This window comes from Exophiala dermatitidis (assembly GCF_000230625.1).
Source record: "Exophiala dermatitidis NIH/UT8656 unplaced genomic scaffold supercont1.7, whole genome shotgun sequence".
NCBI classification, from domain to species: domain Eukaryota; kingdom Fungi; phylum Ascomycota; class Eurotiomycetes; order Chaetothyriales; family Herpotrichiellaceae; genus Exophiala; species Exophiala dermatitidis.
The window spans coordinates 666,158-693,084 of record NW_008751652.1 but is presented as its reverse complement, the minus strand read 5'-3'; the positions used below and the strand labels follow the sequence as shown (position 1 = coordinate 693,084).

The 26,927-nt window shown below is 52.4% G+C and overlaps 9 protein-coding genes across 9 annotated transcripts; 4 read left to right on the top strand and 5 right to left on the bottom strand.

Moving 5' to 3' along the window:
• Positions 1–734: 734 nt before the first annotated feature.
• HMPREF1120_08072 (phospholipid-translocating ATPase) lies at positions 735–4,897 on the top strand (the record flags this gene model as incomplete). The annotated part of the gene is made up of 2 exons (XM_009162313.1): positions 735–3,983; positions 4,040–4,897. 2 exons carry the CDS (start codon positions 735–737, stop codon positions 4,895–4,897), a joined length of 4,107 nt encoding a protein of 1,368 aa, XP_009160561.1.
• A 76-nt stretch (positions 4,898–4,973) lies between these two features.
• HMPREF1120_08071 (uncharacterized protein) lies at positions 4,974–7,110 on the bottom strand. The gene is made up of 3 exons (XM_009162312.1): positions 6,595–7,110; positions 6,431–6,490; positions 4,974–6,281 (listed from the first exon to the last, which is right to left on the bottom strand). Exons 1-3 carry the CDS (start codon positions 6,834–6,836, stop codon positions 5,531–5,533), a joined length of 1,053 nt encoding a protein of 350 aa, XP_009160560.1. The 5' UTR covers positions 6,837–7,110; the 3' UTR covers positions 4,974–5,530.
• A 458-nt stretch (positions 7,111–7,568) lies between these two features.
• On the bottom strand, positions 7,569–10,116 carry HMPREF1120_08070 (uncharacterized protein). Its single transcript, XM_009162311.1, has one exon. It carries the CDS (start codon positions 10,027–10,029, stop codon positions 7,807–7,809), a length of 2,223 nt encoding a protein of 740 aa, XP_009160559.1. The 5' UTR covers positions 10,030–10,116; the 3' UTR covers positions 7,569–7,806.
• Positions 10,117–10,231: 115 nt separating this feature from the next.
• HMPREF1120_08069 (AP endonuclease 1) lies at positions 10,232–12,264 on the top strand. The gene has a single exon (XM_009162310.1). It carries the CDS (start codon positions 10,266–10,268, stop codon positions 12,090–12,092), a length of 1,827 nt encoding a protein of 608 aa, XP_009160558.1. The 5' UTR covers positions 10,232–10,265; the 3' UTR covers positions 12,093–12,264.
• Positions 12,265–12,310: 46 nt separating this feature from the next.
• Positions 12,311–13,676, bottom strand: HMPREF1120_08068 (uncharacterized protein; the record flags this gene model as incomplete). The annotated part of the gene is made up of 4 exons (XM_009162309.1): positions 12,311–12,540; positions 12,606–12,711; positions 12,832–12,999; positions 13,119–13,676. The coding sequence occupies 4 exons, from the start codon at positions 13,674–13,676 to the stop codon at positions 12,311–12,313; spliced, it is 1,062 nt and encodes a 353-aa protein (XP_009160557.1).
• A 505-nt stretch (positions 13,677–14,181) lies between these two features.
• On the top strand, positions 14,182–19,643 carry HMPREF1120_08066 (PAB-dependent poly(A)-specific ribonuclease subunit pan2). The gene is made up of 2 exons (XM_009162307.1): positions 14,182–15,975; positions 16,033–19,643. The coding sequence occupies exons 1-2, from the start codon at positions 15,847–15,849 to the stop codon at positions 19,438–19,440; spliced, it is 3,537 nt and encodes a 1,178-aa protein (XP_009160555.1). The 5' UTR covers positions 14,182–15,846; the 3' UTR covers positions 19,441–19,643.
• HMPREF1120_08067 (uncharacterized protein) lies at positions 14,499–15,168 on the bottom strand (the record flags this gene model as incomplete). The annotated part of the gene is made up of 2 exons (XM_009162308.1): positions 14,499–15,100; positions 15,153–15,168. The coding sequence occupies 2 exons, from the start codon at positions 15,166–15,168 to the stop codon at positions 14,499–14,501; spliced, it is 618 nt and encodes a 205-aa protein (XP_009160556.1).
• Positions 19,644–19,692: 49 nt separating the features above from the next.
• On the top strand, positions 19,693–22,170 carry HMPREF1120_08065 (uncharacterized protein). Its single transcript, XM_009162306.1, has 3 exons — positions 19,693–20,615; positions 20,865–22,073; positions 22,136–22,170. Exons 1-2 carry the CDS (start codon positions 20,439–20,441, stop codon positions 21,681–21,683), a joined length of 996 nt encoding a protein of 331 aa, XP_009160554.1. The 5' UTR covers positions 19,693–20,438; the 3' UTR covers positions 21,684–22,073; positions 22,136–22,170.
• Positions 21,763–25,919, bottom strand: HMPREF1120_08064 (autophagy-like protein 13). Its single transcript, XM_009162305.1, has one exon. The coding sequence runs from the start codon at positions 25,254–25,256 to the stop codon at positions 22,194–22,196; it is 3,063 nt and encodes a 1,020-aa protein (XP_009160553.1). The 5' UTR covers positions 25,257–25,919; the 3' UTR covers positions 21,763–22,193.
• Positions 25,920–26,927: the final 1,008 nt, after the last annotated feature.

Genomic DNA, 26,927 nt, shown 5'->3' with positions numbered 1-26,927 from the left:
CAGTGTAAGTTTTGGGGGGACTTGTACAACGAATCTGTGCTCTTTATCCTCGCCTAGGCAGCCATGGCACTGGGCGGCCCCCAAGAGGGTGGATAAAGGGCCTTTGTACCTGTAGGCGTCAGGTTGGTGGGATTCTACTGGAAAAGGCATCAGGACGTAGATCGTTGCTTGAAGGCTGGAATAAAGTGACAATGGCAAGCAGATGGTCGATTAACAATGATTGATATCTATACCATTCTATTAATGCAGATTGTAAATATACCCTGCACGAGTGTCGTATTTGCAGGGTTCAAGATGCTACGCTCTGTTCTTCCGCTGCCGGTTGTGGAATCTCAGTGACTGGCACCTGTAACACTAGCGCCGTGTGTCTCGGTTGATGGGGTTCAAGTTCATTTGATGGCCGCAGCAGCATCATCATTGGCATCAGCAGCTGAATTAAACATTGATGCCTATCATTACCGCCGCCAACTGATCTGATCGACGTGCCGGGGATTCAATACAGTTCACTTCAGACTCACTGCAGGCTCACTTCGGATTCAACGTGCATCTCTCTGTTCCGCCTGCGCTGCGGCTCTTTGTTCGCTTCAACTCCTACTATTTACCCGCGCTCAATCTCCCAGACGTCCCTATCACAACCCACGACGCCCTTGCATGATTCTACCACCTGAGACCGTCCATCCGGACCGGTAATGCCGTGCACTCTCACCTCATAAATCCATATTGGCGCGGAGAGAATGGCCGGGCGCCCTGATGCGCCCGGAGCTTCCGATCGCAATAACAACACCAACAACGACCACCTTGTTGATCTGGGGAGTTCCACGCCCGTCTACAGCTCAGGACAGCGACCTCCGGTTGACGATTCACAACTCCTCCAACGATACAACATTGACGACTCTGATGACTTCCAGCCCGAACCTAGACCCTCGACCAGTTACGATGACTTCGTCGGCGGAGGTAGAGGAGCGCCCCAAGGCCATACCACGCAACAACCGGTAGCATCGTCTGCCCGGCCATTCGCGGCCCCATACATGTCCGATGGCACGCACAATTACTCCCAAACCTCGGACCTGCACAACTACGCCAAATACGGCGATGGCGGCGACGAATTCGGTGAAGATGATGGAGGCTACAAGTACTACGATGGCGGAGGCCCATCGGATGAGAATATCCCTGGCGGAGGCGTCAAAGTAGTGGGAAGTCACCATGGAAGAAATCGAGCGAGTCTTATGTCCATGTCGGGGATGGTGGACCGAGCCAAAGGAATGCTGGGAATGCGAGACAGCAATTATTCGGACATGGCCCTCCCTCTGACGGAAGCGGGCATGCAGAATACAAGGGTCGATACCGCAGGCACGGAGGAGACGACGCCGGGTCGCGAACGGAGGGCGTTTTCTTTCGAGGATGTTAAGGCTATCTTCGGAAAGAAAAAGGTCGACCCGTCTACCCTGGGTCCCCGGATCATCCATCTCAACAACCCGGAGGCCAATGCGACAAACCGATGGGTCGACAACCATATCTCCACCGCGAAATACAACATCGCGACCTTTATCCCGAAATTCCTGCTGGAACAATTCTCAAAATATGCAAACTTGTTTTTCCTGTTCACCGCCGTGCTTCAACAGATACCCAATGTTTCTCCCACGAATCGATACACGACCATTGTCCCTTTGATCATTGTACTTGCGGTGTCGGCGATGAAAGAGTTGGCGGAGGATTACAAGAGGAAAAAATCCGACAAAGCATTGAACGACTCAAAAGCCCGAGTGCTGAAAGGCTCCGACTTTGTCGAGACCAAATGGATTAATGTCGCAGTTGGTGATATCGTTCGAGTCGAGTCTGAGGAGCCATTCCCGGCGGATCTTGTCCTTTTGGCAAGTTCGGAGCCTGAAGGTCTCTGCTACATCGAGACGGCCAACCTGGACGGCGAAACGAACCTGAAGGTCAAGCAAGCCATTCCTGAGACCGCCCATTTGGTCAGCCCGGCGGACCTTGGGCGCCTCGTTGGACGTGTCCGGTCAGAACAGCCCAACAGCAGTCTTTACACGTACGAAGCCACCTTGACAATGTCTGGCGGAGGCCGCGAAAAAGAGCTTCCCTTGAATCCTGACCAGCTGCTGCTCCGCGGAGCAACTTTACGAAATACCCATTGGGTGCATGGCATCGTTGTCTTTACCGGGCACGAAACGAAACTGATGCGGAACGCGACGGCGACCCCGATTAAACGTACCGACGTGGAACGGATGCTCAACAAGCAAATCCTTATGCTGGTGGCGATTCTGTTGATATTGAGCGCTATCAGCACAATTGGCGATATTGTCGTACGGTCGACTGCCGGAAAGAAGTTGACGTATTTGTACTATGAAAGCTTCAATGCGGCCTCCCAGTTCTTCTTGGACATCTTCACTTATTGGGTGCTGTATTCCAACCTGGTGCCCATTTCACTTTTTGTGACCATCGAGTTGGTCAAATACTATCAAGCGTATCTGATCAACAGCGACCTTGACATCTATTACCCCGAAACCGACACTTCTACGGTCTGCCGAACGTCATCCCTTGTGGAAGAGCTAGGCCAGATCGAGTACATTTTCTCCGACAAGACGGGCACCCTGACCTGTAACGTGATGGAATTCAAGCAATGCACAATCGGTGGCATTCAGTATGCAGGCGTCGTGCCCGAAGACAGAAGAGCCACGGGGCCCGACGACACCAACGGAATCCATGATTTCAACCGGCTGAAGGAGAATCTGAAGACGCATCCCAGCAGATCGGCCATCCACCAATTTTTGACTCTGCTGGCAGTCTGTCACACCGTTATCCCCGAACGCAAGGATGAAAAGTCAGACATCAAGTACCAAGCCGCATCTCCTGACGAGGGAGCTCTAGTGGAAGGTGCCGTGATGCTAGGGTATCAATTCGTGGCGCGTAAACCACGAGCGGTGATCATTCAGGTCGACGGACAAGAACTGGAGTATGAACTTTTGGCGGTATGCGAGTTCAATTCGACACGAAAGCGTATGTCGACCATTTTCCGGTGTCCCGACGGCAAGATCCGGATCTACTGCAAAGGAGCAGATACAGTGATTCTGGAGCGACTAGCCAAGGAGAATCCCATTGTGGATGTAACGCTGCAGCACCTTGAAGACTACGCCACAGACGGCCTGCGGACATTGTGTCTGGCCATGCGTGAGATCCCCGAACAAGAATATCAGGAATGGCGACAGATTTTCGATAAGGCTGCCACCACGGTGAGTGGGAATCGCTCCGAAGAACTCGACAAGGCTGCCGAGCTCATTGAGCAGAATTTGTTTCTGCTGGGAGCCACGGCAATCGAAGATCGCCTACAGGACGGTGTCCCGGAGACCATCCATACCTTGCAGCAAGCGGGCATCAAGCTGTGGGTTCTCACGGGCGACCGACAAGAAACAGCAATCAACATCGGAATGAGCTGCAAACTTATCAGCGAAGATATGACGCTGCTTATCATCAATGAGGAATCTTCGACGGCCACCCGGGACAGTCTCCAGAAAAAGTACGACGCCGTGTGCAGTCAAGCAGCGTCGGGAGAGTACGACACTTTGGCTCTAGTCATTGATGGCAAGTCGCTCTTGTTCGCCCTGGAGAAAGATATGGAGAAGTTATTCCTCGACTTGGCCGTCATGTGCAAGGCCGTCATCTGCTGCCGAGTATCGCCTCTGCAAAAAGCACTCGTGGTCAAACTGGTCAAGCGGCATTTGAAGGCTCTGTTGTTGGCCGTCGGAGACGGCGCCAACGACGTGTCGATGATCCAAGCCGCCCACGTCGGCGTGGGCATCAGTGGCCTCGAAGGTCTCCAAGCTGCACGCAGCGCCGACGTGGCCATTGGCCAGTTTCGATTTTTGAGGAAACTGCTCCTGGTGCACGGAGCGTGGAGTTACCACCGAATCAGCAAGGTGATTCTGTACTCGTTTTACAAGAACATTGCCATGTTTATGACACAGTTTTGGGTAAGTACCGCACTAAAAGAGTGTTCAAACCAGCCCTCGCTAATTTGTGACAACAGTATTCGTTCCAAAACTCCTTTTCCGGCCAAGTCATCTACGAATCATGGACACTGTCATTCTACAACGTGTTATTCACCGTCCTCCCACCCTTCGCCATGGGCATTTTCGACCAATTCATTTCGGCCCGGCTGTTGGATCGATACCCACAACTGTACCAGTTGACTCAAAAAGGCGTGTTTTTCCGCATGCACTCGTTCTGGTCGTGGGTGGCCAACGGATTCTACCACTCGATCATCGCGTACATTTTCTCCTCCTATTTCTTTTACGACGATTTGGTCCTGTCCAACGGCAAGATCGGCGGCCACTGGCTCTGGGGCACCTCGACATACACGGCGATATTGCTCGTTGTGCTCGGCAAAGCCGCGCTGATCACCAATGTCTGGACGAAATATACGGTTTTGGCCATTCCGGGGTCGTTTGTGATCTGGTTGGCGTTCATCCCGGCCTATTCGTATGCGGCCCCCAATATTGGCTCGGGCTTCTCGACGGAACTCGAGGGCATTATTCCGGTCATGTTTACCTCTCCGGTATTCTATGCCTTGTGTCTTTTGCTTCCGCCGGCTTGCTTGCTGCGCGATTTCGCTTGGAAGTATGCCAAGAGAATGTACTTCCCGCAGGCGTACCATCATGTCCAGGAGATTCAGAAATATAATGTCCAGGACTACCGGCCTAGAATGGAACAGTTCCAGAAAGCGGTGAGGAAGGTTCGTCAGGTCCAGAGGATGCGGAAACAGAGAGGGTATGCTTTCTCTGCGGCCGATGAGGCGGGCCAGCAGACGAGGATTCTGAGTGCTTATGACACTACGCGGGGCAGAGGGAGGTTTGGGGAAATGAGTACTGCGAGGTCGGAGGAGTGAAAATCGAGATTGTGAGATGATACCTCAGGCAACTGTCACCTGGTACGGCTCATCTTTCCACTCGCAATTCGACTAGGTGACTGCAATGTTGTAAAGATGACCTTGATGAACAAAAAAAGGGAAGGGAATGGTATGGAATGGAATGCCTTTCAAGGGGAAGCATGGTGGGAGGCTGAAGCTGAAATTGGGCCCTCCTGTATTTGCCCTTCGACAAAAAGTGAAAAGAAAAGGGCTCCGGCTCGGGCCCTTTTTGTAAGTTAGCTACTAGTAGCTAGGTACTCGGCTGGATTGTGGAACAGTTCAAGTGCTTTTTACGCATCATCTTTGTCACAGTGAAGAAGGGTGAAAACCCCTGCGCATGATGCCGATCGCAAGTAAGGTAGACGGGTCATGAGACAGGCTGACAAGGAAAAGAGCACAATCTGATTAAGTTTCAAGCAAAAATAGGTGGATACTGATACTGTACCTACCTTGCTTGGTAGGTAGGTACCGTACCTAGGCTCTCTGAGCCTCATCCTCTCTCACACACTCGCACAGCCTCTCCCTCATGGCCTCTTTTCTGCTGTGTTTCTCTCTATGCGTCTGCGAGTCAAGCAGGGCAGCCAGCCGGTGGGCGTCAAGTCGAGCCCAAGTCTAATATCCTTCTTTTGCAAACAGCGCCCGCAGTCCAGAAGAGTTTGAATTTGGCGTGCTAGTCTTAGCCCCTTCCACATTGAGACGGGCATCAGCATCATTCATCCCGACATGCATCTTCATCGGAGGAGCCGGAGGAGCAATATGAGGCGTGACCAAATCGATACCGATACCACGATATGTGCCGGGGCTAGTCGAGGTCATTGGATTCTGACGCGGTGGAAGCGGGCGCATCTTGAAGTCGTAATCGTAATTATAGACACTGTCGAAGCTTGTACTGGCACTAGTGGTCGTGGGTGTATTGCCCAGACTGGGCGTCGTGCCGGTGGTGATGGTGCTGGCGCTCAAACTCATGGTACTTTTGTGCCGCGGCGCTGCTGACGGTCGTAGGGCGGCATCAGGCACCGATGTTGAGGTCCAAGCATTGTTAATGTTGTCGTTGTTCAACATAGTCTGGTGGAACCGGGACAGATAGCGAAACGCCTCGCTCTGTCGAGTATGGGAAGGACGTTGTAATTTGGGCTTCCATTCCGTTGGGTCAAGATCGGATTTGGCATCGTGCTGGTCGACGGGTATTCTGAGAGAAGGAGTGTGGGAGTCGTACTGATGGTAATAAGCTGGAGGAGGCGATGATGCGCCGCTGCTGGAGATGGAGCGTATGATAGGAATTGAAGCTGAAGCCATGCCTGGAGATGACGAGGGCGTGATGGTTGATGCCGATAGTGGTTTCGCCGAGTCTTTGCGTCGACATCTGTTTGGTTTCAAGGATTGTTAGTCTCGCACTTTTGCTTTTTGGCTCTCTTTTTCCGTGGATATACTGGACCAGAAGGCAAGGTACAGGAGAATGGCATGGCATGGCCGGGCTGGGCTGGCTTATTGGTTTTCTGGTAGTCGACTTACGCTTCGCTGCAGTATAGAATGGAATTGCATGGAGTCATAATCTGTTTCTCGCACATGGCGCTTTGAGATTTGATTTGAGTATTGGAATGAATAGTAAATGTATGCCAACATAGACCAAATTGGATCGGGTCTGGCATTGGCATTGGGAGCGCAGGGCTACTCACCAGTATTGAAGAAAACTGGCTGCCATTTCCTTTTCTTTCATGTATGTGTTATTTGTCTGTTGCGGTGTCCGAGACGGCGAGTCACCAGCGTTTCTGGTAGTAGTACTGCCAGCACTAGGATTCGCATGTATGCTCCGACGCTTCAGATGCTTGGGCCGCCCGGCTTTCCTGCTGCCGCCGCCGGGAGATTTGCCATGAGCACTGGTAGGAAGAGGAGGATTCGCAGGAAGGTCGTCGCCCATTGAGAAGGCGGGTGATTATAAGGGAGGAAAAGAAGGAAGACAAGCGATATCCTAGTAATGATTTCGACCTGCGATGCTGAGGCTGATGCACTGCGGTGAGTTTGTCGGTGTGACTCCGCAGGGATTGAGAAAATGAACAACAATGACGGTCCCCGGCCAAGTGGTGAGCAAGAATGATAGTAACAATGACAATAATAGGACTAAATGAGCGATAGTATGTATCTCGTGCTCACCGCATTCCAGACCGGGCTGATAGTGACATCGAAGAAGCTTATCGCCAGATGATACTGATAAGCCGCGACCAGACATGATCCACCGCATAAACAATGTCCCAGGGGTCTTGAGCCCCTGATTGGAGCCTCGACGCATCTGGGCCGGATAGATGCAGGCCAAGTGCCACTAGCAGCCTGTACCGTTATCGTGCCCCCCAGGCCCACCAAACTCGTCTCCAGAACCATAAAGACCGTCTGCCCAGAAAGGATCATGACTCGGAGTCTACTACCAGGTCCTATTACTATTGATACCTTTGCTACACATAACATCTGACCGGCGGACCTAATTACTGTAGATGTTTGGGTCCGGAACGGTGCAATGGCTCAGAGCATCACAAAGAACCCTGGGCATACTAGTAACGCACCAGTCCCTGGCCAAGTGTCCCCACCGCAGCCTTGCCTTATCACCGCTCATGCAGCCATCCGTCAGTTGGTATGACCCAGCACAATAAAAGAGCAACTCAGATGCCGCTTGCATTTGCATTCCTTTTAGCCTTATTAATGAAGGAAAATGGCAGCCTGTCTACGGCAGTGCATTTGAGTAATGGGCTGGCCAGACCTCGATAATAATAATCCACTAATCATGATCATGATCACGCGACAGCCTTGTTTATAACTAGCGGGTACCCGGACCACCGAGTGACCCTGATACTAAGTAATACCCTCCGCATGTTTTTGGCAATCAACGGCAACCTGCCTCATTTTGAACCCGCAAACCCTTCTGGCACTCCACGGGCAATGATTCCCCCGTCACGGCCAACATAGCATCCTAGCATGCTGCTCCACGCAAATCCATGTTGCTTCAATTCTTGAAGCTTTTTGTATCCAACGACATTGGCATACCCGATCCCCGTCTCCGGGTCTCGGTATCGAACGGGCAAAGCCGTGATGGGGCACAGCTCTTGAGTATGTTTCTGTTTCGCAGGTTTGGCTGCCCTGCGAGTGTGAGTGTTGAAGAAGAAGGAATATTCTTGCCGAGCCTCATCTGCCAGCTCCTCGAACTTCTCCAATATGACGAGGTTTCTTGTTGAAGGTTCCGGCTCTGGTTCCGGTTGAGGAACCGCTACAGGGACAGGCTCTGCTGACTTATCTGAGGCTGAGGCTGAGGCTGCAGCTGCATCTGATGATATTTGAGCGACTGGTGGCTTTGGATCGGATGCAATCACTGCAAGGGACGGTGTGTCGGGAGCAGGTGAAGCATCGACTGCTGAAACGGGTTCTGCAGCAGGAGGAACCGTCGGCGCAGGTTCATCTGTCTTTGCGGGCTCTGTGGACTGGCGAGAGGAGTTTTCTGGCTTCATCGCATCATTCGAGAGTGGTTCGGGGGGTTTCTTCCCGTTCTCATGCGTCTCAACCGTCGGCAGCGAGTTGTTATTCGATACATCTTCCAACTCTGTCCGCTTTTCAGCTTTTTGTTCCGTTTTTTGTTCCGGTCTTTCTTCTGGGTTTTCTTCCGTTTTTGGTTCCGGTTTTGGTTCCACTTGTTGTTCTGAGTCACAAGTTTGAGGTGCAGAACTTTCAACCTCCTTCCCAGGGGGATTAATATCACTGCCTAATGTTGCGTACTCATGTATACCCTTTAAAAATGTATCTTCTTGTTCTTGTGTGGTCGTTATAGTCGTGTCTTGCGGCTGCACCGCTCCTGTTGGGGGCGCAGCATCCGGCAACATGCCGGTGGGAGATTCTTTGACTTCATTCGATGTCGTCGATACCGTAGTGTTAGAAGGTTCTTTTCCTTCATCTGATATCAATGGTACCGTGTCCTGAGAAGGCTCTTTCGCTGCATGTGGTGTCGTTAGCGGCTCATGCTGGTGTGGTCCCATTGGCACTGCCGTTGCTGGGGAGTCTGTTGGTGCTCCTGCTGTTGTTGCTGCCGCCGGCGTTTGCGACTCTGGCGGCCGCTCTAAATTCTCCTTCTGTGATTGTAACGCGCCGACCTCGGCCTCTTTTGCCGCCGCCTGCTGTTCCAGGAACGCTTTGGATTTTCTCCCACGTTTCTTCGTCTCCACGCCCCCCTCTATCACATCACCGGCATCCTTGGTGCCAATCTTGTGCAGCCTTGGCCCTATCCATTGGGCTCGGGCGCTCCACCAGGTTATGACAGGGCCTTCTAGCTTCCTATCCTTCAGAGCGGCCAACTTGGCAGCCTGCTCCTCCTGCCTCTTCTTCTCCATGGCTTCCCATCGATTGAGACTTGTAGCATTTTGTCGTTCAACGCGTGCGGCTTCAGCCAAACGATCGGCCTGAGTAAGTTCTTTCGGAGCATCTTTTGCGCGTTCTCTGTCCCGTTGTTCCTTGAGCGCCTTTAGCTTCTTGCTTTGCGCCTCGCTTTCTTTCAGGCGGGCAATCGTTTCCGCGCGATGGGCGATCGTCTGCTTTCGGAGCGAACTGCGACCTGAATCCGGCTCATGAACCCATGTCACCCTTTCTTTCTTCTTGGACGGCTTCGCCTGCGTTGAGAGTCCACCTGGCCGTGTAGGATCGGTCTTTAGTTTCTTTCGTATGCCAGCCACACTCGTAAGGGCGAGATCTGCTCGTCGCTTCTTCGCTCGCTCCTCTTTGGCATGTTTTTGTATTTCTTTCTCCCCTTCTAAATCATCGGGCGCAACGTTCGGGCCTTGGTCGTCGTCGTCGCTCGATGACAAGTCCGCGTCCTCATCTTCTTCATCGCTCTTGAATTCATCGTCCTCTTCGTCGTCAGCGTCCGCAAATAGAAGCGTAACTTCATCGGCGTCCTCATCCGCCGCTGCCGCGGCCTCCTCAAGGAGCAAATCTCGGTCATAGCGATTGCCCGCGGTCTTTCGTCGCTCTCGACCCGCGATAAGTGTTTCTACGACCGGCTCGTCGCTGGATTCATCCTCGCTTCCGTCGCTGTCGCTGTCCGTGTGCGACAAGACAGGGGTATCGTCATCCTCTGCCATTTTGAAAAAGCGATCAGTTGGAAGAGACAGCGGAGTCAGTGGGTATCCTCGTCAATGCGTGCTGTTTCTATTCAAGGAAGAGGCGCGGCCGCAACGCTCGCTTATCTGGTCCAGGGAAGGTGAGCCGAGTGCGCTACCGGAGTTAGTGGTCGATCATGCACTATAATCAACGCGTCTCCAACAACCTTGAAGCGCGTTTGCATTTCGTTCATCATTGACTCCATCTTCACAATGTGATGGGATTTCGACCGCCGACATTCTACACTATACTCGTCGGGCGACTTGCCGTAATGCCTGCAACACGCAGGGCCAATCTTGCCACTGCTGCGGCCGCACTCAGCGACAGCATCACCACTGGCAGGAAACGCAAACGAGCGTACGTGGAATCCTCGGACAGCAAGACACTATGCCAACGAATTCCACGGGGTGGGGATCGTACAATCGACAAGACTGAAGATCCTTCATCCACTACCAGCTCTCCCCGGGCTTCTCGAAATCAGCGTAGCAAGAAAGTCGACGTGAACATCGGAGAGGAGAAGGACATACTGACGTCCGTATCTAATGGAGTGGTAACGGTGCAGAAAGAGACAAAAGTCGAAGTCAACGAGACCGAAACCGTCGGTACACCCAGAAACAAGCGGCTGTCCGGCAGAACAGCCAGATCCAAAGGAACCAAAGTCACAGAAGATGAGGCTGAAGCATCCTCACAGAGAGAGGCGGAGGAGGAAGTCGAGAAACCCACAAAACCCAAGCGAAAGCGCAAAACCAAAGAAGAGAAAGAAGAGGAAGCTCGACCACTAGCATCACGAGCGACCGGCCTCAAGATGTTTGTCGGGGCACACACCAGCATCGCCAAGGGCGTCGAGAACGCAATCACAAACTGCGTACACATCGGCGGCAACGCATTCGCATGTTTTCTGAAATCGCAACGGAAATGGGAGAATCCGCCCTTGAAGGACGAGAACCGAGACGCCTTCGTTAAGGGTCTGATCGAGCACCAATACGACGGCGGGAAGCACATCGTGCCTCACGGGTCATACCTCGTCAACCTGGCGACCGAGGACCCGAGCAAAGCACAGCAATCCTACGAGACCTTCATCGACGACCTGCACCGTTGCGAGGCGCTCGGGATCCGATACTACAATTTCCACCCGGGCGGTGCGGGCGGCGGTTCTTTTGACGAGGCAATAATACGACTCGCCAACAACTTGAACCGCGCGCTTTCCGAGACCACGACCGTTGTTCCGCTGCTAGAAAACATGGCCGGCCACGGCACCTTGATCGGCGGCCGGTTCTCGGATCTCCGCGATGTCATCGCTCAGATCAAACCTGAATTCCGGTCTCGAATCGGAGTCTGCATCGACACATGCCATGCCTTTGCGGCCGGGTACGATCTACGCTCGCCCGAATCCTTCAGGGCCGTCATGGACGAGTTTGATAGTGTGGTGGGTATCCAGTACCTCAAGGCCATGCATCTCAACGATTCAAAGGCACCCCTAGGCAGTCACCGCGACCTCCATCAGAACATTGGGTTGGGCTTTTTGGGCCTACGTGCCTTTCACAATATAATGAACGACCCTCGCTTCCAGGGGTTGCCTTTGATTCTCGAGACCCCTTGTGAGCGCCCTGACCCGGCTGATCCAACGGGGAAAAAATCGATTGATGACAAGTCCATCTGGGCTACAGAAATCAAATTGCTCGAGAGCCTCATTGGCATGGATCCCGAGAGCGACCAGTTCAAATCACTGGACAGCGAGCTGAGTGCTCGGGGAAAAGATGAGAGAGATAAAATGCAGGCACAGTTTGATGCCAAGCGAGAAAAGGAGAGGATAAAATTGGAGAAAAAGAAGCTCGTGCCTGAAAAGGGCCAGACCACGCTTGCTTTTGGCAAAGCTGCCACTGCTGTCAAGGGTGGCGGTGGTCAGAAAAACAAAGAAAATAACCACAAGACCAAGAAGAAAGACCATGGAGGCGAAAGTGAAGACGATGACCACGATGATGATGATGAAAGCGAATTGAGTGACCTCAGCAGTGAGCTTAGCGAGGATGATGACCATGTGTAACAATAGACCATACTATCTGTCTGATATGAGTATGAAGACAACGACGGAATGGCAACCAAGACCATCTTCCTGGAGGTCCTCAAAAATGACCATCAAAAGTGATTTTAGACCTCATCGATTGATCCAAATCAACGATGAAGAATTCTCACAACGACCGAAATAACCACCTGCATCTTCTAGATCTAAACCTTCTGTTGTAGAAAAGCAGACAAGTCTACTCAGACCAGCTTGGTGACCAGTTTTCCAGTATTCTCACCCTCAAACAGCTTCAACCACACCTTGGGGATATCTTCAAATTTGGTATCGACAACCTGCTCATTGGTAACCTTGAGTTTACCTTCCTGCACGGTGCGGGCAAAGAGATCTAGGATCTCCTGGGTGTTAGAGGCATAGTCCATGAACAAGAAACCGCGGATCGAAAGGCGCATGGTGATGACTTGGAAGTAGTCTGCAAACAGTCAGCCATACTAACTAGTAGGCAGTTGTTAATCGTTCAACCGTCTGTAGACTTACTCTTGAGCACGGTGGGTTCTTGAGAGTTGTACATGGAGATAGAGCCGCATGCTACAGCGACGCCGCGTGGTTTGAGCCGCGAAAGCATTAGGTCCAGAATGTGACCCTGCAGAAGGATGACCGGGTCAGTGATCAATACATCATCCCAACAGAGAAGAGAAGCAATGTCCAATTGCGATTTTAACAAGGGGATAGATTTCAGCTGTAGGGCTTGACTTTGACTTACACCGACGTTGTCAAAAAACACATCCACGAACCCATCAGTCGCCTTGATAAGATCTTGTTCAAAGGTAGAGCTGCGGTAGTTTACGCAAACGTCCGCACCGAGACTTTCGACCCAGCGGCATTTCTCGTCTGTGCCGGCAATTCCGATGACTTGTGAGCAGCCGATAATCTGTACAGTACAAGCGTATGCTAGTCAGTACTGGCGACAGCCAACAGCCCCAGGAAGCGGGACTTATGAGTAGTGTCAACCCTTTACAAAAGAACAGTAAGAGATTCGGGGCAACGCACATTTTTTGCAATCTGCACCACCATGTTGCCCACAGCGCCTGCTGCACCGGAAACGACGACTCTCATGCCTTTCTTCGTCTCTCCCACATTGACGAGACCATAGTATGCGGTGAGACCGGGGCCCCCAAAAGCACCCAGGTAGTGCGTTATGCTCAAACCATTGGGCAGCGGTCCTCGAGCTTGACAATCAGCGGCATTCACCACGACATACTCTGCCCAGGCTTCCTGGAAAGTGACGACAATGGTACCCTTTGGTAGACTCTCAGAGGTCGACGCAATGACTTCTCCCAGCCCTAAAGCGAGCATAAAGTTGTTGAGCTGCGTACGTGGCGCATACATACGTTCTTGTGGGATGGTCGGCTCAATGAATGTCCGTTGTGCTGGATCGTTGGATAGGTAGAGCGTCTTCAGCAAAACTTGGTCAGGGCCCAGCGGGGGCAGCGGCCGCTCAACAAGTTTGAAAGTGGCATTGCTGTCGTCCGCGGTAGTGAAGGTTGGAAGGCCTCTTGGGTAATTCGCAACAATCCAAGCCTTGGTAGACGTCGGAATGGAAGTCATGGCGGACGTGTGACACGGGCAGTCCAACAAGCAAATATCGACCGGTGAATTGAATCGTGGCAAGTTATGTACCACGGCTGACTCCGAAATGTCCTAAATGCCCTTCTATCCAGGGTTTGAATTGAAGGAACCTACCTTGAAAGATATAAGAAAACAGATGGCATACTACAACGTAGTAGTGGGTAAGAGGACTTGGAGGTACGCACGTATACTAGTATATCAGGTCCGTTTCCCTGTCCTTATCGTTGATTGGAAATGTCAATCGAGTCTAGGCATTGAAGCAATATCCGTCACCAGTACGATTGGATATGTTCTTTCGGTAACTCCATCACACCATGCGATCGCATCTGGAACACTGATGAGGCAGAAGGTGAAGGGGTGTATCGCATTTGTCAGCAAACAACGAGACGAACTATCAAGCCCCACATACTGTAGCTCGCAGCCCAAGGACGCTCTCGAAGCAGCAAATCATGTATTGCAAAGCACGCATAGTCCTCAGACATGAGAAAGACAGTGAGACGAGTCCATTGACCGCTCATATCGACTTGCCTGCAATGAAGACTTCCATATCAAACATAGCGTGAGCTCAGAGACGCTAAACTTCTGTTTATTGGGCCCTCATGAGTCTGCATCCGGTAGAGAAAAAAGCACCGATATCCCGATGTGGCTTGTGTTCAATACGTCATGACATCCCTTGGTGCCATTGCAGAATGCTGGTGGAATATTTCAACAGTAGGAGACCAAAACAAGGCCACCAGGTATAGCTTGGAAGTGGAGGCACAGAGTTCGCAGTTTGTGAAAGGAAGTTGATCGCTCGTTTTGTTAGCCATACAGTCCATCCCACTCTTCCTCCTCATCGTCAGGAGCGGCATTCTTTTTGATCTCTTCCAACAGTTTCTGTTTTCGATCCCGCTCCCGCTGCGCCAGATCCATTCTATCGAGAGGACAGGTCCCATTCAAAAGAAGCCAGGGCCTGATGCACTCCAGATCGAAGATATGAGTCGGGTGACAGGGTAGCCGTACCACAAGTGGATGAGGGTCGTCCACAAATGCATTTCCACAGATCGGGCATTCCGCATCCTTCTTGACCGTCTTGATATTGACCCGCTCGAGGCCAGCAATGTATTCCTCGTCCACACCTTTCACTTCCCGAGGTGGATGTTCGGCTGCTTCTATCAAGGAGCTGATCATGTCTTGGAGGAGATTCGAGTCTGCATGGTCATTTTCTCTTTGAATTATTTGAAATGCTTCGGCGAGTGAGGTAAATGCGGCCGACACATCGCCGGGTACTGGAAGAGCATATTCCCGCGCTCTCTCCTCCGGTCGATCGGGGGTAATCTGGGACAGAAGATTGAAGAAGGAAGAAAGGTCCGGCCTGCGTGGACGGCTTTCGGTTTGATCTACTCGATCGATGCCGTGTTCAGCTATTGAAGGATGGTCAATTTCATGTCTGCACTCCCGGACTGAAGCCCTCACTTTCGTAACTTGCCATAGTAACGACTCTTGTTAGTGTGCTAGAGTGCCACGATGCACCGAACAAGTCAAATACAGACAAAGCAGATGTGGACGGGGCTCAAGCAGAGGGAGTGTGGGAGAGAAAGGAAATAAGTGTTGCGGAGACGGTCCAGGCACGAATCGATGGCGCGGCAAAGGTTACAGAGCTCAGTAAGGAAGAGAGGCAGACAGGACGCGGTAGAATAGTGTCGAGGACGGTGATGCTTTCGATTATTGTATTAACGTGCGCCGTATACAGGAGGTGACTCTAACGGAGCATCGATACTCGTTGCTATTAACTGGTGTCTCGATTTCTGTGCTGTTCATGTTCATGTTGATGGGAGAAGAAGATCGAAGAGGAAGTGAAGGCGACACCAGCCACAGCCACGCGCAAGCCACATGCCTGAGCCATAAGTCACTAGCCACGCCCTCAAGCCAGTTCAGCCACTTTCTCATGATTATGTCAGCCGCATCTGAGTTCAACCTCAATGTTCCGTGAAGCGTAAAGCACCACTGGCACCCTTCACCTTCGTCTCTCCCCGTCATTCACTTCCGAGTTGTACAACACCGATGCGAGCGTGAACCGCTCCTTAATGGAGCCTCTGTCAACGCAGGCGCCTCCCCAGGCTCCCTCCTCCCGGTCCATGGTCGATAACTAGCAATACACATCGCGCCGATGGAGGCCGACTGGGATGAAATCACTCGCATCGCGGTGCCCTCATCCGGCCTGCATGCAATTCCTACTCCAGCCAGCGCCGTTGCGTTTGATGATCAACAAGAACTCTTATGGGTCGGTAACGATCAGGTTAGTGTCATTTTCTAACTCCCAACGTGCAGAACTTACGCAGATGTTCTGTGTTAGGGACGAGTGACAGCTTTCTATGGACCGGAACTGCAGCGATATGTTTCTGTCAAGGCTCATCTCGGCGAAGGCCCAGTCAAACAGTTCTTGGTCCACGAAAAGGGCATTGTGTCGATCTCAGCCTCGAGTGTCCATTTTGTCACTCGCCGAGGCTTGACTCAATGGCATCTCTCCCACCGGCTTATGCTTGACCTTCGATGTATGACCTTCACGGCTACTAACAACCTCATCTTGGTGGCAGGGTGCCAAAGTACCTTTTTCATCATTGACGTAGACAAAGGCCAGATTGTATCTGAGCATGCCGCTCAAGCCAAGTACACCATCTTGAAAAAGAGTCGGCATATTTGTGCCGCAACCGACGATGGCAATGTGCACATTCTCAGCTTGAGTGACTATTCCCTGCTCAAGACGTGGAAGGCACATTCTACTGCCGTCAATGACATGGATGCGCGCAATGATTTCCTGGTAACCTGCGGCTTTTCTGTCCGGCAACTGGGGGTACCTATTGTTGATCCACTGGCCAATGTCTATGATCTCAAAACGCTCACTTCATTACCACCAATTCCTTTCCATGCAGGGGCTGCCTACGTACGTATGCATCCGAAACTACAAACAACGAGCTTTGTTGCGTCACAAACGGGTCAAATGCAGGTGGTGGACCTGATGAATCCAGTCAATGTCATGCTCAAACAAGCAAACGTCCAATTCATGTTAGGCATGGAAATAGCCCCGTCTGGAGATGCTCTCGTCATCACCGATACAAATGGCCTGATATACCTCTGGGGTTCTCCTTCCAAGGTCCGCTTCAATAATATCAGCAAAGAAACTGAGTTTGCGGATCCCACTCCGCCTCCTGCCGCCCACATTGACTGGAATGATACACCGCTCAACACAATTGGGATGCCATACTATTCCGAACCATTGTTATCCGCGTGGCCTAGTCACATGGTCTTTGAGGTTGGCGCGCCACCGGTGCCGATTGAACCTTCTCTTCATTTCCATATGCAGCCAGCCGAGATGGGTCATTACGCCCCCAACCTGAATCCAAGAAAGCTTCGCCGCTACCAGGTGGAAGATACCAGAGCGGGACAGGTTCCAGCATCAATAGCGGCCCCCAAGTTCCTGAGTGAGAAAGCGAAAGAGGCCACCGCAAATGGAAATGGCAGGAAGCTTTCTGATGCCGCCGAATCGCTGGCGGGTATCTCCTTGAATGGGCGAGCTCAGACTGACGAGGAGCGGATGCTCAAGTACAGCAACGTCGAGATCAAATACAGCCGGTTTGGGGTGGATGACTTTGACTTTCGATACTACAACAAAACGCCGTACTCGGGTCTGGAAACACACATTGCCAACTCATTCGTCAACTCCCTCCTCCAACTTTATCGATTCATTCCACTGATCCGCAATGTTGCCATCCAACATGCAGCAACCTCGTGCGTGGCCGGTAATTGCCTTCTTTGTGAATTCGGCTTCCTTTTTGACATGTTGGAAAAGGCGAAAGGGCAGAACTGTCAGGCAACAAATTTGCTTCGAGCATTCGGCGCCTCCAGAGAAGCTGCGAACCTCGGCCTCTTCGAACATCTGGCCTTGGCCAATGGAAATCCACTCTCTGCGACCATCCAAGCAGTGAATCGATTCTTCATGAAACAAATGGCACATGATTATGTAACCATGGCTGCCAACAGTGAGGGTATTGACGAGATCCTGGCCAGCAACGCCTTCGAGGCAATCCGGTGCATGTACTGTAACCACGAAACAACCAAGGCGGCCAGCACTTACGTACATGATCTAACCTATCCGCAGAGCGACCCAAAACAATCGACGCGATACCTCAAATTCTCAGCAATACTGAAGACGACCATTGAGCGGGAGGCAAAGAACAGGGGATGGTGCAGCAGGTGTCGAAGATACCAACAACTCGCCATCCGCAAGACCGTTCGAAGACTGCCAATGGTGATGATGATCAATGCAGCTCTGACCGGCAATCCAGCAATGCGTGGATTATGGGAAACTCCAGGCTGGCTTCCATCGGAAGTCGGGATCATGATTCAAGACAAGAACGTGTATTGTTTTGAAGGAGCCGACCTGGCGGTGCATCTACGGAACAAATCGCCCAATCTTGTTGTGTACGAGCTCGTTGGGTTCGTGGCTGAGATCGACACCAGTGAAAGACATCAACCACATCTTGTCGGTATGGTGAACGTCGAGGTTTCAAGCCCCGAACCTGAAAGCACACCGAACCACAAGATTTTCCCCAATTGGCATCTCTTCAACGACTTTTTGGTGACACCAGTTGATCCGCGAGAAGCATTGCATTTCAACAAGAACTGGAAAATGCCCAGTGTGGTGGCTTATCAGGTTAAGAGTGCACATGGCAAACTTGACCACTCATGGAAAGACAATATGGACACGACTTTGTTGTATCAGCATTACAGTATCAACGGATTGTATCCCATCGACGAATGTAAAATATTGTCCCCGGACGAACATCCGCAACATGGGACGCCGATCGCTCTGGATACGGAGTTTGTTGAACTGGAAAAGGCCGAAATCGACTTTAAGGCTGATGGGACGCAGGAGACCATTCGACCAGCCAAGTCGGGTCTTGCTCGAGTGAGTGTTTTGCGTGGCCAGGGAGACCTGGAAGGAGTGCCGTTCATTGACGACTACATCACCATTTACGAGCCGATTGTGGATTACAAGACACAATATTCTGGCATCCGGCCTGGCGACCTCGACCCTCAGACTTCACAGCACAACCTTGTCCCACTCAAGGTCGCATACAAGAAACTCTGGATCTTACTCAACCTCGGTTGTGTCTTTGTCGGACACGGACTGGCATCGGATTTTCGCAAAGTCAACATCCACGTGCCCAAGAGTCAGACGGTGGACACACAATTTTTGTATCTGGCGCCTGGCAAGAATCGGCGATTTTCATTGCGATACCTGGCTTGGGCTGTTTTTAAGGAATACATCCAAGAAGAGACCACAAGCAGTGACTCGCAAGTCGACGGCCACGACAGCATTGAGGACGCCCGCATGGCTCTACGGCTGTGGCGGAAGTATCAGGAATACGAGGATGCGGGGATTGTGGACCAAATGATAGAAGACATCTATCGCAAGGGCGTCAAATATGGCTGGAAGCCTCCTCTACGAAGTATTGGAGGTACACAAGTGCCGGATGGCGTGGGTACCGGAGCAGCCAACAGCGCCGTGCCGAGTGGAAGAAACACGCCTGATGCCATGAGCCATGCGCTACCCATCTCACCGCCAGCCTCACGGGGTAGTGGGAGTGGAACTGGCAATTCTGGAGCTGGATCTGGAGCTGGGGCGTTCAGGTTGAATGCTGCGGGCGCGGGGACGTTTGTGCCTGGGAATGGAATTGTAAAGGAGAGTCCTCTCCGATAGGCGTGCAGTTGCAGCAGTGGGAGGATAACGCCGGTAGACGATTATCGATATCAATACGATTGTACTGGCTTCCTCTATGAGCGCTCTGCTTATGGGGGAGGTTTCCAACGCCAGGCAGTGCAGTAGCAGCAGCAGTAGTAGGAGTCGTTGTCATCCTGTAAGAAAGCCTGCCAATCATGGCATGGATCTATTTTTATATCTGGTCTCATCAGCCTCAGCCTCATCAGCCTCGTATTTGTATCCAGGGGCCAACGCCGCCCCATCAATCCACTCGCTTGGCTCCACGACTGAAGATCCACGACAAATGCTGACCTGCGACACGCCTGCTCAGCCCACCAGTAAACACATACATTGTACAGTTGTAGGCACTGCAGTGGTGGTACAGTATCTTCTGTCTCACCGCCCTTCAACAGCAGACCAACATACATCGCTCACTACCAATTCCTCCTTCAACAAACATCTGTGCTAATCACTTCACTCATCATCTTTGTTCTGGTGACGACTCCCGCCTCCAATCCGAGTCTCCACTCGTTACTTCTGACACCTCCCCACACGACTTGCGACGCGTTGCGTTGCGTTGCGTAGGGTGTCGCTTGGCCTCAGCGCCCCAGTCTTGCATTGGCTGGCCGACCGACCGACCGACCGTTTAGACACCGCAGTCACTATTCATCAATCAAGTTCTCCCACGGCCGTGCTTTTTGCGTCGATCGAGTTCGCACCCGACTCCGACGCAACGAAGACTGACCGACTGCACTGTCGTTGATGTGAAGAACGAACTCGTCGCTGTGGATTGAATCGAGCAACCCCGGGGCGCAACAGTAAGAGTTGAATTGTAGCAGGATCAGGAGGCAAGACAAAGACAGGCGGTCCTGAGACAACGCTGCAGCAAGCAAGCAGCCAGCCAGCCAGCCAGCCGGACCCCTGCGCTGCGTGACCTTTCCGTCGCTCAACAACAGTCTACAAGACTTTGTCTCTGTCTTGTTCGTTCTCTTGTTACCATGCAAGAAGACAGAAATACAAAAATGAAGAGTCGGCCACAAGTCTACCCAAAAGCGAGCTTCCACATCATCCGAGGCATCGCATTTGTTTGTGCCAGTATTGTCTCAGGGATATTGATTTATTTTTGTATTCAGTTGAGGCATGATGGGTTCAAGTTGCCTTGGACGTTTATTATTGTGAGTGTAATAATGTCCTGTCCTGTTTACCCCTCTTCTATTTGGCACAGTTCTTTCTCTTATCTTGTTTCCCGGTCAAGAGAGACCGGCCAAATATACCACTCGCAGAAGGAAAAAACAGGCAGGCAAGAAGGAAAGAAAGAAAGATATGGCCGCAAAGATCTCACCTCTCTTCTCATCACAAAGATCTCTCTCTCTCCATCTCACTCTCTTTCCAATCGATTACTAACAACTCCATCTCCAACCTAGGTCCTCGCATCGACCCTCTCATCCCTCCTCGCTCTTCTCCTCTCAGCCATAATCTACGCCTGCGCCTTCCTCTCACCCCTATTCAACCTCTTCATGAACAGTCTCATCCTCATTTTGTGGAGTATCGGCTTGGGTCTTCTCACATGGAACATGTACGGCACATTGGGGCACAGCTGCAGTCGAGCAAACTGGGCCTCCGACGCCGGCATGTCCATCTGCCGCATCTACAAGGCCCTCTACTCATTTGCCATCTTTGGCTGGCTCGCCCAAGTGGCCCTGGTCATTCTCGACATCCGCAGTCGTCGCGCCCAGACTGCTTTGGGGAAATACGACAAGATGACGGGCCAATATGAGAATCAGAAGTTACTTGACAATTCGGATTTGAAACTCGATTCTTTGCATCGGAGCACGGAGAGTACGAGTACCAGCAATAGTGTACAACCTGCCAACAATTTTTTGACAGCCCCGAATGGCAACAACGCCGACGGCAGAAGAGCTGTCGGTGAGGATGATGCAGCGGCGCCGCCGTATGGGCTGTCAGATTTCGAACATGCTGGTCGCAGCAGGAATAACGGTGGGTATACCAGGACACGAGGAGGAACTATGGGTACTTCGTCTGGGCCAAGTCCGTACAACAACACCAGTCCTACCAGGAGCAATGGCGGGCGTACAGGCGGCGGCGCAGCCTACCCATCAACACAAATGGACAGCAGCCCTTACAATAATCGATTCGCGCCGAGAACGGGTCACGCTGATCCTGGATATGGATATGGCTACGGACAGGATTATGATGCATACAGGGACGGATATCGACGGTGAAGAAAGAACGAAGAAAGCCGAAGAAACCGAGTATACAGCAAAATATATCTTTTGACACACTGCAGTCGCAAAAAGTGATGTGATGGGTATCATATGTGGTATCTTCCTTACTATACCAGTACCTATTTCTAGAAGTCACAGTCCCCCTCCCGTCACAGTCATGATCTCGTTTCGATGGTGATTTGGATACTCTTAGAAATAAAACTGAGCCACTGCACTTTGCCAGATGGAGTAGAAATTTATGTATACCCAGTCTACCACGTGTAGATGCAACCGTCGAACCATCCGAGTACCATACCAACCGTGTCATGAGCACGACCACGACTCGGAGCAAACCAAGACCAAGACCAAAACCAAACCCCTAAAAAGTGAAAGCTCAGGAAAAAAAAAGTAGGTCAAATCACACCAAGCCAAGTCAAGTCAAGTCGATTTAATCACAAAGTTCGCTTCAGTAATAACTTCGTTCAACCGCCTTCAAGTGGTTCACTTGTTCACTGTCAAAACTCCGGCTTATGCTTTCCCGCCCATGTTGAAATCACTCTTCTCCATGGCAAACGGGAGGAAATCGTCCTCGTCCAGGCCCACGCCCGCCGCCGGCCGACTCAAGTTACTGACGACACTGGCCCTACTATGTCGTCGATGATGACTGCCATGATGATGACCGTGATGCCCACCACCACCACTTCCTCGCACTGCCCACGAGGAAGTCGGCTCCGAGCCTGTAGATCCGGCATCAACACCATGACCATCACCACCAACTTGGACACTGTTACCGGGGCCATCCTCATCACCGACGCCGTCGCTACCACGACTGACGATACCACCACCACCGCTATTAGCACCACTATCAAGTCGACTAGACGACGATCCCGGTCCCGATCCCGATCCTCCTGCTTGGTGTGGTCGGGACGTAATCCGTTGTCTAGCCAGATATGAAGTATTTGTATTTGTGGTAGACCCTGCCGGCGGTCCCTCTCCCGCTACCGACGCTCGAGCCGACAAGTCACTTGGTTCTGGTTCTGAGCCTGTTCCATCTGAAGCTCCTAGCGGTGTTGCCGTCGCTAGTCCCGAATGCCGATGGGGCACTGCTTGATGAGAGGCGCGTCTAACAGACCCTTCGTTAGGTCGGTGTCGACGAGACGAGAACGTAGATTCGACTGGTCTCTCTTCTCCTCCGTCGTCATCATCATCAGCTCGAGCAGCTTCCCTTCGATGACCGTGACCATGACCGCGCCGTCGGTCCGCTCCCATACTGGCACTTCTCATACCATAGAACCCGGCAACGTCATCGTCGGCATCATTCAACGGTCGCTGCCGTTGGGCCGAGCTTGATCGTGGATACCCTGGCAAAAACGGCCTGGGCGAATTGGGTATGTCGATCGCATTCACATTGGCCGTAGACGACTCGGCCTGAGCGGTCTCTTCTGTCGGAGCATCCGAAGGCGAGGGTGCCTCTTCTCCGACCGAAAATCGATGCGGAGTGTCCCCGTCGTCATGGCTATATGCGGCGCTAAGCCGGGACGGCGCAAAAGGTGTATGTGGAGTGTGGGGTGAAATTGGTTTGCCAGGCGATGAAGAAGTCGAAATGGACGTCCCAGCCACCATGGGAGGAACGCCTGATAGCTGCCGACTAGAAGAGCCCGAAGATCTCTGCAACATCAGGGAAGAAGACATGGACTCCGACAGTGCAGCATTGGACTCTCTCATTCGGTGGAAGCGATTCAGGGCCGCCGCCGTTCTTCGCGTCGACGCTTCCGCTGCGGCCGACGAAGGCGATGACAGCAGATCCTTTTGCAGCTCGATCATTTTCAAGAACTCGGAGATGTTTTCTCCATCGTCCTCCGCCACCGAACCCGAGCTGCCCCCTCCCGTTGCTGGTTCAGTCATCAATCCCGACCCTGGTTGAGCCGAAGACGCCGCGCTGCCTCTACCACTGCTGGTTTGATCATCGTCGGTACGGGCAGTTGTGCCACCGGATGACAGCCGGGCACGGCGATGGCTAAAGCTACTGCTATATCTGGTGACGGGAGCTGGCTTTGGCGAGCTAGACGTCGACGAAGCTACGGCATTGTCTGAAGTCAAAGAGCCCGCTCGACGTCCTGCCAGGGTCACCGGGGCGGTGGCAGCCGGGGGAGGGATTCCTTCTTCAGTCAACGAGCCCAAAGTAGGTACCCTTGCAGAGTGTGTTCGAGGGGAGCTCGCAAGCGGAGAGACTCCAAGAGGTGAAGCCGAGAGTGTGGGAGTCTTGAAAGGATGGACTGAAAACGAACTTCGGCGATTCGCTGCGACAGCCCTGAGAGAGGTTCGTGAGGGTTGAGCCGCTGTTGTCGTATGCGAGTGTACGGTTTGTCTGGCTGGTTCGGGAGTCGGCGGAGAGCTGGTGTCGAACTCCTGAGCATTTCGAAGGGCCGAAATCGGACTTGTTCCACTGGCAATGCCTGCTTGGTGGAAAGTAGATAAGCTGCCATACGCAAGTCCCAGCTCGGGTGATTCCAAAAGGTGCTGCCGACGGTCAGTAGGCAGAGAGCCGACTTCTGTCGTTCGAGTCCCCGCTCTATTGACCGGGAGAGATGGTCGGAAGAGGTCATCATCAGCACCGAGGAACCTCGAACTCAATAGTTCCTCCGAGTCATCTATCCGGAAATCGCAATTCTGCCGGTAGTCGACCTTGACGGAAAAGGGTCCGGCGGGCGAGTCTGTCATGCCGAAATCATATGACGACAGCACGTCGGAATTGCTGTCGAACAGCCTTAAGTTGAGGTTGTCGGGTCGGGACAAACCAGTCATTTGTGAGCCATCGACAATGCGATATCCAATCTTCATGGCCATTGTCGACCGGGACTTTCCAATCTTCCTCGACAGCTTCCACGCCGGAAGGAAGTTGCTGTAGGTGTAGAGAGACCGGAAAAAGACGATGCTCTTCTTGTAAACCAGCGGCAAAAGCGTAGCAAGGTCTGGAGGAACCGGACCGGTGGCATCGCCGAGTTGGATCGTCCACCGCTCCAGAATGACCTCGTTCGCTTCTGCCATCCGTCGATGATTGTTCCGGGATGACAGCGTGGTCATGACGTCCCACCTCTTGCCGTCCTCATCCACAATCACCAACCTCTGGCCTTGTTGTAGAGGGTCTGTGGTGAGAAAGACCTCAATCACCAACGGTGGAGGTCGGTTGTCTTCGACATCACAGGTCTTCCATCTCTTGATATCGTCCCTGTACTCGTGGGTTTCGTCGATGTCGAGGTTGAACCACCGATTCACCCGCTTGGTCTCGGTTTTCTGGGAGTAGGCAGGGGACAGTTCTACTCGAGACTGGAGAATGATCAGGGCGGCCTTGGTGTGGAAGTTCTGGATGACCTGATTCAACCGCTGCATTTGCACGCCGGGATTGTCCGCTGGTGAATCTTGCCGTGCGTTTGCAAAGTCCTCCGACGAACCGGACCCTTGGGTCAGAGGCGAAGTCGTCCTCAGCGCCTGGAGATCTCGATCTCTGGGGTTGTTGGTTCGTGTGGGATTGGTCTGTTCGGAGTTCGCGGGAGACGCGGTCACAGGTGGTGGACGAGGATGTTGATGCATGGTGTTTGACCTTTGACAAGGAATGCGTCTTCACTTGTAGTGCAGGCAGTACAGAGCTAGCAGGCTTAGCATTCAGTGGACCGATGAGTAACAGCAGGTATCCGATATCCTTCCATGGTATTTCAATGTTTGATATCCACCGGGAGTGTATCAAGCGGTCAAGGCATTCGTTCGATAGGGAGACAAAACAGCAGATCCGGAGATTTCGGAGTGGTTTAGCTATGCCATTCGACAGTCTTTTTGATCAAGTAGATGAGCAAGCCATCTACGGGCGGGCAGGGCAGCGTGCAGTGTGAGGATGGGCGGCGAGTTGTTGAGGTCGAGGTTCAGGTTCCCGATGGTCTCGAGTCGCAGGCATATGACGGAACCGGCATGTGATTGGGGTAGAAGGACAGGCGACAGGCGCCGTTAACGTTGGGTCCGACTCGTGGTCAGGCGATGGAGCAGGCAAACTGCAATCTCAACCAGGCAACAAAACTACAAAGACGGGCGATAAGGTGAAGGGCGTAGCTAGGCAGTGGACGAGATGGAAGAGATACTGCGATTTTGCGAGTCATTCGTACCCGTCACAACTACAGTATGATACGGATGGATTCAATGATGATGCTGATGATGAGTGGAGAGCGAGCGCAGGGACGTTGTGTACCACCCACACTAGTCGCCGGGGATCGAAGTAGTAGAGATAATAGCTTCTTAGCAGCTGAGCTTCAACGTTTGGGGGTCTCATGCCCGGAGCCAGCATAGCGCTCCGCCTAAGCTCTGCCTCCCCTGCGCCTAACTGCCCTTATCTTACGGTAGGTTTGGCTTTCTTTACCACTGCAGGCAGTAGTTGTACTGGAGTTTCGAGTGTCGGAAGAGCCTCCGTAACCCACCGCATGCCAGTCTCTGCCCAATCCTACCACAGGCACCGTTATGCAGTGCCACCCACTGGCACCTCCCCACAGTCTCCGGATGCCAGGCGGCCGCCCACCTTGACACTGTACTACACCAACACCTACCTACTATCACCTTGACTCAGCGTTGATAGGTAGTCTGGAAGCTCTCCCGCAACAGTGCGGTGCCTACCAGAACCACTGCAGCTGGGTGTCATTTATCGAATAGTCCTCCGTGGCGAGGATTGAGGACATCACAGAACACCGACCCAGACACCAACACGGCCAGAGAGACTCATCATCAATCACAGTCTTCTGGGCAGAGGACAAGACCCGACTCCGACCGGGGTGACAGCCCCAAATCCGGGATGGTCCTTGTTGCTGCAGTGCTGTCAGTTTAGTAGTGGTGATGCTGCCGCTGGTGGTGGTGGTGGTGGTCCTCGAATCGAAGCGAAGATCTAGCCAAACAAAGACAAGCAACCTGCTACTGTAGACGAGGTCGCTTGTATGTACCTAGGTATGTACAGCAGATGGAATGCTGGGGTTCAAGGGACCGGGTAGGCTGCAGACGCAGGCACACTGGCACACTGGCACACTTTTCAGTACCTAGTATAAACCCTGCTTGTAAAGTATTATGTCCGGTCCTTTGAGCAAAGGGGTCCCAGGCAGCCTGAGGCAGCCAATCTACAGGTACCCAAGGGCAGAACTCCCTGCAGTGGTTGGAGAAACATGGATACAGAGACAGGGACAGCTTGAGGCACCGAACGAGAAAAAAGAAAGATACAGGTTGACTGCCATT

What these genes read in the sequence shown, in the direction of transcription:
- HMPREF1120_08071 (XM_009162312.1), bottom strand. Translation starts at nt 6,836, where the DNA reads ATGGGCGACGACCTTCCTGCGAATCCTCCTCTTCCTACCAGTGCTCAT. An exon ending in GCCAGTTTTCTTCAATACTG is followed by an intron (nt 6,491 to 6,594) that starts GTGAGTAGCCCT and finishes CAAATCTCAAAG; the next exon opens with CGCCATGTGCGAGAAACAGA. An exon ending in ATTCTATACTGCAGCGAAGC is followed by an intron (nt 6,282 to 6,430) that starts GTAAGTCGACTA and finishes GAAACCAAACAG; the next exon opens with ATGTCGACGCAAAGACTCGG.
- HMPREF1120_08070 (XM_009162311.1), bottom strand. Translation starts at nt 10,029, where the DNA reads ATGGCAGAGGATGACGATACCCCTGTCTTGTCGCACACGGACAGCGAC.
- HMPREF1120_08069 (XM_009162310.1), top strand. Translation starts at nt 10,266, where the DNA reads ATGGGATTTCGACCGCCGACATTCTACACTATACTCGTCGGGCGACTT.
- HMPREF1120_08066 (XM_009162307.1), top strand. Translation starts at nt 15,847, where the DNA reads ATGGAGGCCGACTGGGATGAAATCACTCGCATCGCGGTGCCCTCATCC. An exon ending in TATGGGTCGGTAACGATCAG is followed by an intron (nt 15,976 to 16,032) that starts GTTAGTGTCATT and finishes GTTCTGTGTTAG; the next exon opens with GGACGAGTGACAGCTTTCTA.
- HMPREF1120_08065 (XM_009162306.1), top strand. Translation starts at nt 20,439, where the DNA reads ATGCAAGAAGACAGAAATACAAAAATGAAGAGTCGGCCACAAGTCTAC. An exon ending in TGCCTTGGACGTTTATTATT is followed by an intron (nt 20,616 to 20,864) that starts GTGAGTGTAATA and finishes TCTCCAACCTAG; the next exon opens with GTCCTCGCATCGACCCTCTC.
- HMPREF1120_08064 (XM_009162305.1), bottom strand. Translation starts at nt 25,256, where the DNA reads ATGCATCAACATCCTCGTCCACCACCTGTGACCGCGTCTCCCGCGAAC.